The sequence below is a fragment of the Schistocerca cancellata genome, chromosome 1 (assembly GCF_023864275.1).
Source record: "Schistocerca cancellata isolate TAMUIC-IGC-003103 chromosome 1, iqSchCanc2.1, whole genome shotgun sequence".
Classification (NCBI taxonomy): domain Eukaryota; kingdom Metazoa; phylum Arthropoda; class Insecta; order Orthoptera; family Acrididae; genus Schistocerca; species Schistocerca cancellata.
In genome coordinates, this window is record NC_064626.1 from 642,724,921 (window position 1) to 642,739,324 (window position 14,404).

The 14,404-nt window shown below is 36.5% G+C and overlaps 1 protein-coding gene across 1 annotated transcript in view; it reads left to right on the forward strand.

The window, feature by feature from the left end:
- LOC126183340 (MMS19 nucleotide excision repair protein homolog) overlaps positions 1 to 14,404 on the forward strand; it is a 232,206-nt gene that overhangs the window by 64,463 nt on the left and 153,339 nt on the right. The window contains exon 5 of the mRNA XM_049925215.1: positions 4,455 to 4,616. Coding sequence (XP_049781172.1) covers positions 4,455 to 4,616 — 162 coding nt within the window. The remainder of the gene's footprint in view (positions 1 to 4,454; positions 4,617 to 14,404) is intronic.

The following is a 14,404-nucleotide window of genomic DNA, read 5'->3' on the forward strand; positions in this document are numbered from 1 at the left end:
GCATTCTGATGAGTGTTTACGGCCTGTCGCCGCTCGTGGCATCGCTTGCTTTTGTGCGCGCTACCGCCGCTTACAATAAAAAAAGAGAGGAATTGTCTCATTAGGGAAACAATGGCAAGAGACTGCTATTTGTTGTTACTTACACTGCTGCTTTCTTTGATAAAGATAAACGAGAACCAAATAATAGACTGCGTATGATAGAAGATGTGAACGAGAGTTTAGCGAAAATTTTTCTCCGTTTGAAAATCTTTTCAGACGCCCTCTTTAGTACATTACATTCTGCATAGAAATTAGTCATCTTAGATTTAAAAATCTAGTCAGTTGCCGTGCTTCATTTCTGACTGTATCACTATTCGGCGTAAGAATAATACGAATATAAACATGACATGATATGTATATTCTTTCGCGTTTGCTGTTGTCTCACTCTAGTTTCGTAGTTTATTAGGCAAACAGGATTTAAATGAGATAGCAGCAAACACGAAAGAATACATGGCAAAATTTTTACATTCGAATTATTCTTATAGTGAAGATAATACTGCATGTGATTCACAATTCATAAAAGTTCCTATTAGCAACCATCACTTGTCACAGGTAGGAAAAAATTCATAACGTAGAGTTGGCTATATTGACAAACATCCCAAACAGTCTAGCCAGTCTCGGGGCATAGAAAAAAGCTCGTCTTCCACCTTTTTCTAAATTTAGTTACTGACGCAGAGGTTCTGGTGCCAGTATTTATCTTTGTGCCTACAAAGCATGCCTGTGTAGCGCTACATATATTCAATGGAAGAAGTTAAATGTGGCGGCACCTACCAACATTTTTCAGAACTTCCTCTTACTTTGCTCTCGATTCTAAGCCGCAGGCGGTTTTTTGTATTACAAAAACTGGAAAAAAAGTGCGGCTTAGATTCGAGTAAATACGGTAAATCATATCACGACAAATGAAAACAAACAAAAAAATATGGGAAAAAAGAAACTTAAATGAACAAAACTTAACAGCCCTTAGGATAAAACTTGAAAAAGAAAGATGGGAAAAACTGGAAAAATACTCTCCATCAGTGGATCATAAAGTGACTCATTTTATTGACACACTTTCCTATCATCTCAATAATGCCCAGTAATAAAAACTAAAGCCAAAACCACAAATAAAAACATAAATGTATAACAAAAGGCATTTTGGTCTCTAGGAGCAAGATAAAATGATGCACAGAATATATAAAACTAGCATTGATGAAAACTTTAGAGTACTACAGAAAATATAAAAGAATGTATGCTAAAGTACTGCAAGGAGCCAAACGACTAGAAGCAAAAAAAGTACATCAATAGTGCTGATAATAAAAGCAAGGCTTGTTGGTCTATTATAAATACAAATTGCAAACCCTCCAACTCATAGGAAAACAGCAAAATACAGTTCATGATCAGCAAAAAAACTATAACTGAACACAATAAAATCATAAATCTCTTCAATGACTATTTTGCCACAGCAGGCCAAAAACTGAAAGAAAAAAAACCAATAAAAAACACAATAACACCTGGAAAACATTTGTTAATACCCAGGGATAAACAATGGCATTTTTGGCAGTGACAGAAGAAGTAACACTAGAGATAATAAAAAACCTGAAACAAACAAAGTCATGTGGTATTGATGGAATATCAAGTGTAGAAATTAAACACTGTATGCAGGAACTCAAGAAACCTCTTACACAACTAATCAATTCATTATTCCTGGAAGGAACTTTTCCAAAGTGCTCAAAGACAGCACTGATAAAACCAACGCGTAAAAAGTGGAATGAAAACAATCCAGAAAATTAGAGGCCTATAGCTCTTTTACCAGTCATATCAAAAATATTTAAATGACCTTATGCACAGAGACTTGTTACTTTTTTGATGAAATGTGAAATAATCAACAAGAATCAGTTTGGCTTCCAGAAAGATAAATGCACCATAGATGCAGTAATAGATCTCATCGAAAATGTCATAACAAACCTAGACTCTAAAAATAAATGTGTAGGAGTATTTATGGATCTAATAAAGGCATTCGACTCTGTAGACCACAAAACTTTAGTAGAAATATTAGGAGTATATGGCATAAGAGGAAATGCAGGAGACTGGACTCTCATACCTGACAAATAGGAGCCAATATACTGAAATTAGAAAAACTACTGGTGAAAAAAATAAGATCTAAAGAAAGAATTTTACATTACTCTGTGCCACAAGGCTCCATTCTTGGCCCAATGCTTTTCATTCTATACACAAATCACATCCCATATATGATTAGGTATGGTAGTATAGTTACCTATGCAGATGACACAACTCTTCTATTCATGGATAAAGACACAGAAAAGCTAGAAATAAAAGCCAATGTAGACGTAAATAATGCCATCCAAAGATTACTGAATTAAACCTGCACGACAATATTACTGAAAAACTTTTTGTAAACTTCAGACTTTGAAACTTTCACAGTGAAGATATCAGTGTATGCGTAGATGAGTGCATAGCAGAGAACACCAAATATCCAACATTCCTTGGGATAATTATTGATGAAAATGTACACTGGGATAAGCATGTAGAATATATAAGGGGGGAACTCAGCACAAGCCTATATGTGCTGCACTAACTCAGCTACCTAAAAGATGTAGGCATTATGAAAACAATATACTGTGCATTAATTCATATGACATTAAGTTATGGCATAATTTTGTGGGGAGGTACCTCGAAAACAAACATTAATAAAGTATTTAAACTACAAAAAAGAGCAATAAGAATGATAGCCAGCCTTAAATGTAAAGATTCATGTAAACCGGCATTTAAAGCGCCCAAAATACTAACATTAGCCAGTATATACCTATACGAATTCCTCTGTGGGACAAAATTCAAATATTCTGCCGACACTAGAGATACCAACACACCACACAACCATGACACACCTCTTCCATGAGCCTACACACACACACACACACACACACACACACACACACACACACACAACATACGCACACACACACAAAACCAATCGTATGCTGGACTAGAAGCCCTTGAAAAACTCCCTACATTCTTGAGAGAAATAAACAATAAAAATATTTTCAAAAAAATGTCTCAAAAATTTTCTAATAGAAAACTGTTATTACAGTGTTAATGAATTTATGTGCACTACAGTTCAAAACAATTGCAATACCATTATTGTATCAAAAAGAAAAATTGTACAAAATCTAATTTAATATGAAATAGCCCTTGAATAAATTTGCAATAAATTATATTTTTGTAAAACAATAGACAGTAAAAACTATGTATCTGTCAGTGCATGGAATGAAAATATATCTTGATCCATACAATGTACTTTGTCAAAGGATAAATAAATAAATAAAACAGTGATTTTTACTACACTGGTATACGTGCTCTCATTTCAAGGTGAAAAAATAAATCTATGAACAAAGACGATTATAATATTGAAAAGACAAATTAATTGTGACTGTCATAGATATTATCCTGTATATGTGTATATGACATTTACTTTTGGGGGGGGGGGGGATGAATTACTTTCTGAACCTCATACCTATATTACATTAAAAGTCTTTCACTATCAGAATAAGTAATCGTGCCCCTGCTCTCGTACTTAACAACTGCTTCCGTATTTCAATAAAACTATGTACAAGATCCTCCCCCCTCCCCCCCTCTCTCTCCCTCTCTCTCTCCCCCTCCCCATCTCCCCCTCCCCATCTTCCCCTCCACTCCTTTTCCTGAACTGTTGTTTTAATAACTTTATCACATTATTTTATTAATGCTTCTCAATACATTGCCTTTACTTCCTTTTTGTTTGTTCTTATATGTCCAGACACCTCACCTCCCCCCAAAAAGTTAAAAATCGTTTTTATTGGCTTAGTTGTTATTGTTTGTACATATGATCAGCTTCCCCCAGCTTCTGTTTGTCTGCAATTATTGGTTGTACTTGGGGAATACATGGGTAACTGAAGCTATAGGATTAGTATATGCATCAGCATAAGTACTGTCTGCTTATTTGACCAATAAAATTCAGGTTTCCCTAAATTAATTTAGGAAACTGCCCCAATATTTCCTTTGAATTGGCCATAGACAGATTCCTTCCTCCTCACTGTTGTCTGACATAGCTAATACTGTGTCTTTCAATGAATGCACAACTAAATACGTCCAACAGTTTTTTTGTTTTTTATTGTAACTGAAATAATTCCAAATGTGATAGGGCAATAAGTATGAAATCATTAAAAAATTTCATAGTGGAATTTATAGCGAACTATTATTACTCACTAACTTCCTACTATTGTCAGACGGCAAACAAAAATGTCTTCAGTACTGGCAGAAATATCACATTTTCTAACAATAATAAGCAAGTCCTTAGAAAATTAGTTTAAATGTGGCGGATGCCCAAATACTTTGTCATATTTCTTAATATATTTACCAACCACATCATTTCTACTTTGCAGGCTACCAGCAGTCCTTCCTCAGTCACTCGTGAGCAGTTAGCTGTAGCACTTGCTTCTTGCTTGACTGCTGTAGCGGATTTCTCAGAATTTTGTTTTCCTCTGATATTTGAGAAGTTGGAGTCTACTCGGAAAGAAGCAAAGCTGGATTGCTTCTATTTACTTGTAAGTTTAAGAGAAGTATTAAACATTAAATGATTTGTATGTTGTATTAACTGTGTAGTTGAATGCAGTTATTTAAAATGAAAACATTAATTACAGACCTATCAAAGAACACTTTTGTTTCATTAAGCTCTATTCCAAAGTTGGTAGCTTTTAAAACTCAGACTCCTTTCCTTATCGTTAGTGATACGGAATAATAATTTATTTGCATGAGGAGCATGTAACACAGGTGTTTTTAACATACGTAATAAGTGAGTGTAAAAATTACAGGTAAAAAACTAGGTCAATCCACATGAAGTGGTCCAGTAATGGTTGCTTGACCATTTTTAAATATTTTAATTTTTTTATATGTGTTTGCCCTATATTTGAGAAGTTCAAAACAGTTTTTTAAAATAATTTGTCTTCCATCTTTACTGGATGGTGGCCATTTTTATTTGTGGGTGTGAGACGATTTTTCAGTCTGGAGACATTAGCGAAAATTTGTATATCTCTGCACTGGGTTAAGTTAATTGCAATTGCAATTGAGGTGATTGTTTTTGAAAAGTGTCCTCTGCATCATTGTCTATTACACAAAATACCCTAAATTAAAAAATAACCAGTCAATATGACCTCCAAAAAATCCACTTTTTAGGCCCAAAAATAACAAACAAGGAGTGATTTATGAGAGTTTTTTTTCCTATAGTTGTTGTTGTTGTCTTCAGTCCTGAGACTGGTTTGATGCAGCTCTCCATGCTACTCTATCCTGTGCAAGCTTCTTCATCTCCCAGTACTTACTGCAACCTACATCCTTCTGGATCTGCTTAGTGTATTCATCTCTTGGTCTCCCTCTACGATTTTTACCCTCCACGCTGCCCTCCAATGCTACCTACCAACCGGTCCCTTCTTCTTGTCGAGTTGTGCCACTAACTCCTCTTCTCCCCAATTCTACTCAATACCTCCTCATTAGTTATGTGATCTACCCATCTAATCTTCAGCATTCTTCTGTAGCACCACATTTCGAAAGCTTCTATTATCTTCCATGTTTCACTTCCATACATGGCTACACTCCATACATATACTTTCAGAAACGACTTCCTGACACTTAAATCTGTGCTTGATGTTAACAAATTTCTCTTCTTCAGAAACGCTTTTCTTGCCATTGCCAGTATACGTTTTATATCCTCTCTACTTCGGCCATCATCAGTTATTTTGCTTCCCAAATAGCAGAACTCCTTTACTACTTTAAGTGTCTCATTTCCTAATCTAATTCCCTCAGCATCACCCGACTTAATTTGACTACATTCCATTATCCTCATTTTGCTTTTGTTGATGTTCATCTTATATCCTCCTTTCAAGACACTGTCCATTCCGTTCAACTACTCTTCCAAGTCCTTTGCTGTCTCTGACAGAATTACAATGTCATTGGCAAATCTCAGTGTTTTTATTTCTTCTCCATGGACTTTAATACCTACTCCGAATTTTTTGTTTGTTTCCTTTACTGCTTGCTCAATATACGGATTGAATAACATCGGGGACAGGCTATAACCCTGTCTCACTCCCTTCCCAACCGCTGCTTCCCTTTCATGCCCCTCGACTCTTATAACTGCCATCTGGTTTCTGCACAAATTGTAAATAGCCTTTCGCTCCCTGTATTTTACCCCTGCCACCTTTAGAATTTGAAAGAGGGTATTCCAGTCAACATTGTCAAAAGCTTTCTCTAAGTCTACAAATGCTTGAAATGTAGGTTTGCCTTTCCTTAATCTATTTTCTAAGATAAGTCGTAGGGTCAGTATTGCCTCACGTGTTCCAACATTTCTGCGGAATCCAAACTGATCTTCGCCGAGGTCAGCTTCTACCAGTTTTTCCATTCGCCTGTAAAGAATTCGCGTTAGTACTTTGCAGCTGTGACTTATTAAACTGATAGTTCGGTAATTTTCACATCTGTCAACACCTGCTTTCTTTGGGATTGGAATTATTATATTCTTCTTGAAGTCTGAGGGTATTTCGCCTGTCTCATACATCTTGCTCACCAGATGGTAGAGTTTTGTCAGGACTGGCTCTCCCAAGGCCGTCAGTAGTTCCAATGAAATGTTGTCTACTCCCGGGGCCTCGTTTCGACTCAGGTCTTTCAGTGCTCTGTCAAACTCTTCACGCAGTATCATATCTCCCATTTCATCTTCATCTACATCCTCTTCCATTTCCATAATATTGTCCTCAAGTACATCGCCCTTGTATAGACCTGTATATACTCCTTCCACCTTTCTGCTTTCCCTTCTTTGCTTAGAACTGGGTTTCCATCTGAGCTCTTGATATTCATACAAGTGATTTGCTTTTCTCCAAAGGTCTCTTTAATTTTCCTGTAGGCAGTATCTATCTTACCCCTAGTGAGATAAACCTCTACATCCTTACATTTGTCTTCTAGTCATCCCTGCTTAGCCATTTTGCACATCCTGTCGATCTAATTTTTGAGACGTTTGTATTCCTTTTTGCCTGCTTCATTTACTGCGTTTTTATATTTTCTCCTTTAATCAATTAAATGCAATATTTCTTCTGTTACCCAAGGGTTTCTACTAGCCCTCGTCTTTTTACCTACTTGATTCTTTGCTGCCTTAACTACTTCTACCCTCAGAGCTACCCATTCCTCTTCTACTGTATTTCTTACCCCCATTCCTGTCAATTGTTCCCTTATACTCTTCCTGAAACTCTGTACAACCTCTGGTTTAGTCAGTTTATCCAAGTCCCATCTCCTTAAATTCCCACCTTTTTGCAGTTTCTTCAGTTTTAATCTACAGTTCATAACCAATAGATTGTGGTCAGAGTCCACATCTGCCCCTGGAAATGTCTTACAATTTAAAACCTGGTTCCTAAATCTCTGTCTTACCATTATATAATCTATCTTATACCTTCTAGTATCTCCAGGATTCTTCCATGTATACAACCTTCTCTTATGATTCTTGAACCAAGTGTTAACGATGATTAAGTTATGCTCTGTGCAAAATTCTACCAGGCGGCTTCCTCTTTCATTTCTCTCCCCCAATCCATATTCACCCACTATGTTTCGTTCTCTCCCTTTTCCTACTCTCGAATTCCAGTCACCCATGACTATTAAATTTTCGTCTCCCTTCACTAGCTGAATAATTTCTTTTATCTCATCATACATTTCATCAATTTCATCATCATCTGCAGAGCTAGTTGGCATATAAACTTGTATTACTGTAGTAGGCATGGGCTTCGTGTCTATCTTGGCCACAATAATGCATTCACTATGCTGTTTGTTTTAGCTTCGTGTCTATCTTGGCCACAATAATGCATTCACTATGCTGTTTGTAGTAGCTTACCAGCACTCCTATTTTTTTATTCATTATTAAACCTACTCCTGCATTACCCCTATTTGATTTTGTATTTATAACCCTGTATTCACCTGACCAAAAGTCTTGTTCCTCCTGCCACTGAACTTCACTAATTTCCACTAAATCTAACTTCATACTATCCATTTCCCTTTTTAAATTTTCTAACCTACCTGCCCGATTAAGGGATCTGACATTCCATGCTCCGATCTGTAGAACACCAGTTTTCTTTCTCCTGATAACGACGTCCTCTTTAGTAGTCCTTGCCTGGAGATCCGAATGGGGTACTATTTTACCTCCGGAATATTTTACCCAAGAGGACACCATCATCATTTAACCATACAGTAAAGCTGCATGCCCGCGGGAAAAATTACGGCTGTAGTTTCCCCTTGCTTTCAGCTGTTCACAGTATCAGCACAGCAAAGCCATTTTGGTTATTGTTACACGGCCAGATCAGTCAATCATCCAGACTGTTGCCCCTGCAACTACTGAAAAGGCTGCTGCCCCTCTTCAGGAACCACATGTTTGTCTGGCATATCAACAGATACCCCTCCGTTGTGGTTGCACCTACGGTACGGCCATCTGTATCGCTGAGGCACGCAAGCCTCCCCACTATCGGCAAGGTCCATGGTTCATGGGGGTTAGATGTCATAAAATACTAGCCTCATATAAAGCAAGAACAGTTACAAACATTTCCTTAATTTATTATGAATTTTTGAAATTTGAAAATTTTCATTTTTTGTAGTGATCTCATGTGGGAATGAATATAAAAATATGATTTTTGCGCAGTTTGTACACCTATATGATAGCAACGTACTGTATTGATATCTGACTGTGAACAAAGATATAAATTTTTGAAAATGAGGAGATAATTCACATTACTCTATAACTGATATTATGGCTGTTGCCTATTTAAATGGTTTATTGTTTCATTGTAATAAAATTTGATTGTGACATATATTTATTTAACACTATCACCCAATAATCATTTAGTTTATTTATTTTTAATAATGCAATATTAAACAATAGGAGCTTTCACTTGTGTTCTATGGTAATAAAAATGCCCATTTACGTTTAGGTTTATTGTCAGTAAAGAAGTACATTATTGCTGGGTGTGGCATTGTAGAAATAAATTATTGCTGGGTGTGGCATTGTTGTAGTCAGTCTGTTCTGAAACCTCTGTTAGAGTGGATGTACATACTTCATCGAGAGTGTAGAATGTGTTGTGTGCTTTGTTCTGTGTGTAATTTGTAATTAATTTTGAGAGGTGAACTGCAATGCAATAACATGGATGAACAGTGCTCTGTGGGACAGATAGCAAGTGAAGTGTGTCACAAAACAGTTTCAAAAAACTTGAAAAATGTCAATGACTTTGAAGTTAAACAAACTTTGCTTAAATTTTGAGTAAGTTCTCCTGTAACATCAGTGTGTGAGTATCATGAGAAGAAATATATTCTGAAGTACAACCATATTTTTGGAAGAAAGTGCTGTGATCCACTTAAAAGTTCATAAAAAGCCTATTACTAAAGATTTGAGGGAAATAAAACTTTAACATGTTTCCTTAGTATGTGAGAGTGAAACAGCTTCCCAAATGAAATATAATGTGATTCCTGGAAATTCCCTGTGCCCAAATTGTTACTCAAAAATATTTGTTGTGAATTTAGAACCAGAATCATGAAACCTTGTTAATAACATTTATATTCCTAATGAGGAAGCTGTTAGCATATTGGATTCTGCTTGTTCTAAGTTAGACGTATCTTCTGCTTCGAAAATAATAGAATTAAGTAGCAGTAAAAGATAAGCAGCTATTGAAAATAAGGTACAACAAATTTCAGACAAAATTAGAAAAGACTTGGAATCATGCTTTAATAATACAGATACAAACATTATTTCTATAGAAGAAGAAAACCTACCACCACCATCATCTGACACTGAGTATTTGAGCTTAATAGAGAAATTAAAAATTAAATGTTCAGTGACATCTAAAGAGGAAAAAGTTAAAATTTTAAGTTGTCTCCCTGATTCATGGCCAAGTAGTTCATGAAATCAATGTTTCTCATCGTTTGGTTAAACTAACCCGAGAATTAGTGAAAGAGCAAGGCATTCTTCCAGTTTTAGGAAAGAAGAAAGGAGTAGGCATAAGTGAAGAAACGATTAAAAAGGTCCATCAGTTTTTTGAAGATGATGAAAACAGTAGAATGTACCCAGGTTGCAAACATTGCAAAAGAGTTGTTATAAATGGAGTTAAAGTAACAAAGCAGAAACGACTAGTGCTGTCAAGTTTAAATGAACTTTATGTAGCTTTCAAAAATTCTCATCCTGAATGCAAAATTGGAAGGTCAAATTTTTGTGACCTCCGCCCTTGGTATCTTGACTCCTGTATATGTTACACATACTTAACATGAGAAACAAAATTGTTCTGTTAACTGAATATGCTGTTGTTTAGCTGATATCTTATTTGCATCGTATCTTTTATTTATGTAAGATATATTTCCACAATCTGACACATTCCATATCATAAATATATTACTCATCCTTTACATGTGAAACACAATTTTCTGTTAATTGATTGTGCTGCTGTTTAGTTGATTTTTATTTACATTGTATCTTTTTATTGTATTTATACAAGTTATATTTGAACTATGTAGCATCTGACATGTTCCATATCCTTGCGATTCACTCACTACCAGGATCTATGGAACACGAAATGAAATAAAAATAAATAAAAGTGGTGTATTTTGGCTGGATCCTCAGGGACACACTCCGTATGTGTTTCTTTATATCATCAAAATGTCAAACTGATGATTACGGGTGCAAAACTCGGTGATCTTAATTACAAAGAGTTACTAGATTTAATGGTCTGGGACACTAACAGTTATGAGTGCATGATGAGTTTGTGTAATAAATGCCCTGGTAAGGAAACCGTTATTGAATTGTTTCATGGATATGATGAGGAAATGCCAGGCAGTATTACCTTCAAGCAGTGGGTCACAACTAACAGGACAGAAATGATAACAGTAGTTAAATCTCAGGAAGAGTACTTGGAATCTTTAATTGATAACTTACAAAAACTCAAAAGTCACCACTGTTTCTAAAATCCAAAGTGAGTTTTTGAAGGGAAAAAAAGCGCAACTTCATGAAACTGAATTCATAGTGCTACCTGATTTTGCAGTAAATTTTACATTTGTGATTCAGGGTGCAATACAAGGGTACCACTAGGTCAATGACCAGGCAACAGTGTATCCATTTATTCTTTACTTTAAAAATGAGAAAGATGAAATTTGCAGTTCTCCAATTTGCATTCTAAGCAATTACTCGTAGCACAACACTTTAGCTGTACATGTGTTTCAAAAGTATGTAATAAATACATAGAAGAGAATTTTACCAAGGTTGAGAAGCTGATATACCTTTCAGATGGAAGTGGTAGTCAGTATAAGAACAAAAGGAATTTTTCAAATCTGTGCAGCAACAAAGTAGACTTTGGGTTGGAGGCTGAATGGCACTTTTTTTGCATCTTGCCATGGCAAAAATGTGTGTGATGGAGTAGGAGGTATAACAAAATGTGAAGTAAGTAAAGCCAGCCTACAAAAACCAACCACAGATCAAATTCTCACAGTACAGGACATGTATGTCTTTTGCAAGGATATCATTAAAGGCATTAACTATTTTCTCATCAAGAAAGGAGAAGTGGTTCTGCATATGAAAACAACACTTCAAACCAGATTTGAAAGCTGTATAGCAATAAAAGGAACAAGACGCTTCCACAAATTCCTTGACATTGCAGAAAACTTAATTCAATGCTGTGTAACATCAGAAACTGAAATTTGAGGATCATTGTGTCAGTAATATTACATCTCTCTTACATCTCTGTCTTTCACACTGAATGACTTAGTGGCTTGTGTGTATGATGGACATTGGTGGCTTGCAGAGATTGAAAGAATAAGTTTGAAAAACAGTGATGTTTTTGTACATTTTTCCACCATGCTGGCCCAAGAACATAAATCAAGAAATCTACTAGTGACAAAGTTTGGATACCAATGAAAAATGTTTTAAGGAAACTTTCAGTACTTGAACTTACCACAGCAACTGGGAGGTCTTATTCTATATCACAGAAGCTGTCTGAAAAATGTGTTCTTAACATTCACCACCAGGTTTAGGAACAGTCGTATCTCGAAGGATGTTATTGAAAATATTTATTTTAAGTATGTCATAATAATATAAATGTTAATTTCAGTGACATTTCCACTTTTTGTATATAATTCAGTGCCTTACTTCAATATTAAGGCAACAGCCATAAGATCACTTGTAGAGTAATGTGAATTATCTCCTCATTTTCAAAAATTCTTATCTTTGTTCACAGTCAGATGTCAATGTTGAAATTTTTACAGTACGTTGCTATCATATAGGTGTATAAACTGTGCAAAAATCATATTTTTATATTCAGTCCCACCTGAGATAACTAACAATTAAGAAAACATTTGTAAGTGTTCTTGCTTTATATGAGGCTAGTATTTTATGATATCTTACTATAGGAAAAAAATAGACTCTCATAAATCACTCCTTGTTTGTTATTTTTGGGCCTACAAACAGGATTTTTGAAAATTTGGATACCAAACTTTGGAGGTCATATTGACTCGTTATTTTTTAATTTAGGGTATTTTGTGTAATAGACAACGTTGCAGAGGACACTTTTCTAAAAGCAATCATATCAAATTGCAATGTTGTAACTTAACCCAGTGCAGAGATATTCATATTTTTGCTAACGTCTCTAAACTGAAACATTGTCACACGCTTACAAATGAAAATGGCCGTCATTCAGTAAAGGTGATATGTAAATTTAAAAAAAAAAAACTGTTTTGAACTTCTCATTTATAGGATAATCACACATTAAAAAAATTAAAATATTTAAAAATGGTCAAGCAACCAACTTAATTTTTATCAGACCATTTCATTTGGATTGACCCAACTGAAAAATGACAAGTAAAGTTCTTATCAGTATAATATTTTATCGAGGAAAGAATACACATAGTTCCCTTACTGAAACTGGTAAGTTTATTTCATAGACAAAGTGACAGGGTCCCCCCAGCAGGCTCGCCACTCCTTTTTCCAGCATTTTTTCCCTTCTGTGCTGCATGTCTACCCTCTTGCTATTCCTTTTCCCTTCCCTTGGGGAACATGTCTGGAGTATTATTGGGAATGTTCAGTATTGTCTGTTGCTGACGTAAGAACAGTCTCACCATTGTTTATTGCTCCCTTTTCTATTCTTTGTTTCCCTTCTCCTCTCGTTCCTCCACTTCAGTGTTTGAGGTTCTCTTTTCCTTATTCCTCTCTGTTTGCTCCTGAAGGCCAGCCCAAGCGTTTGACGCATAACAGGTGACTGGGTAATGCGTAATTCCCAGTCCAGGGTCGACAGGTAGGGTTTTACATGTATCCCCTGGTACAGGCCAAGCCCTGGGAGGGGTGATTGCCTTAACTGCAACCTTACCATATTGCTGATTGGTCCCTCTGTCAGGTGTTCAGGAAGTGTGACCTGAGGTGTGAACCATCACCTAAGGTGTGCGCCCCCATGTGAAGGGGACCCCCAATTGGAAGGAGCGCGCCATTGGAGACACTGTTAATCATGGGGGATATTCTCGCAAAGAGTCAGTCATCTTCACAATCAACATTTACGGAATGTAAACCTAATAAGGCTAATGATTCAAAGACTCTTCTCGCTGCACCACAGTTCCTCTTGGTCTCACGTACTAAAGACACCTGTCAGTTTTTCACCACTGTAAACCCATTTATTATTCAGAAATGTATTGATGCAATTGCCAGCCCTGTAAAATCCTGCTCTCGTTTAGAGAATGGCACTTTGCTTTTGGAGTCTACTTCTGATTCTCATTCACAACAACTGCGTGCCGCCTCGCTTCTCCACGGTTGACCTGTTCGTGTAGAGACCATTGAACTTTGAATTCTTCCCATGGTGTTATTTACACTAGGCTGCTCAACAGTCTAACCGAGGCCGAAATCCAATCTTACCTCTCGGATCAGAGTGTCATTGCTGTCCATCGTGTCATGAAAAAGGTAGATTCCTCCTTAGTGCCCACCTGTACTCTTTTTCTCACCTTTGATAGAGTGGTGCTTCTGTCAAAGATCAAAGCAGGCTATGGAATTATCACAGTGCAACTGTACATTCTGAACGCTATGCGCTGGCACCAGTCATCATTTCAACCACACTAGAGCATCTTGTCGACACCCAGCAAAATGTGTAACCTGTGGTAAGGATGCGCACGAGGGCGATTGTCCGCCTCCTTCTCCCCACTGTATGAACTGCAATGGTGGCCATGCTGCCGCCTCTCGGGATTGTCCTGTGTATCTTGATAAGCGGGCTGTCCAAGAGATTCGGATAAAGGAAAATGTGCCTTACCCATTTGCTCACAAGTTATTGGCCAGTTGCAAACCGTGTATCCTCCTGTCTGGCAC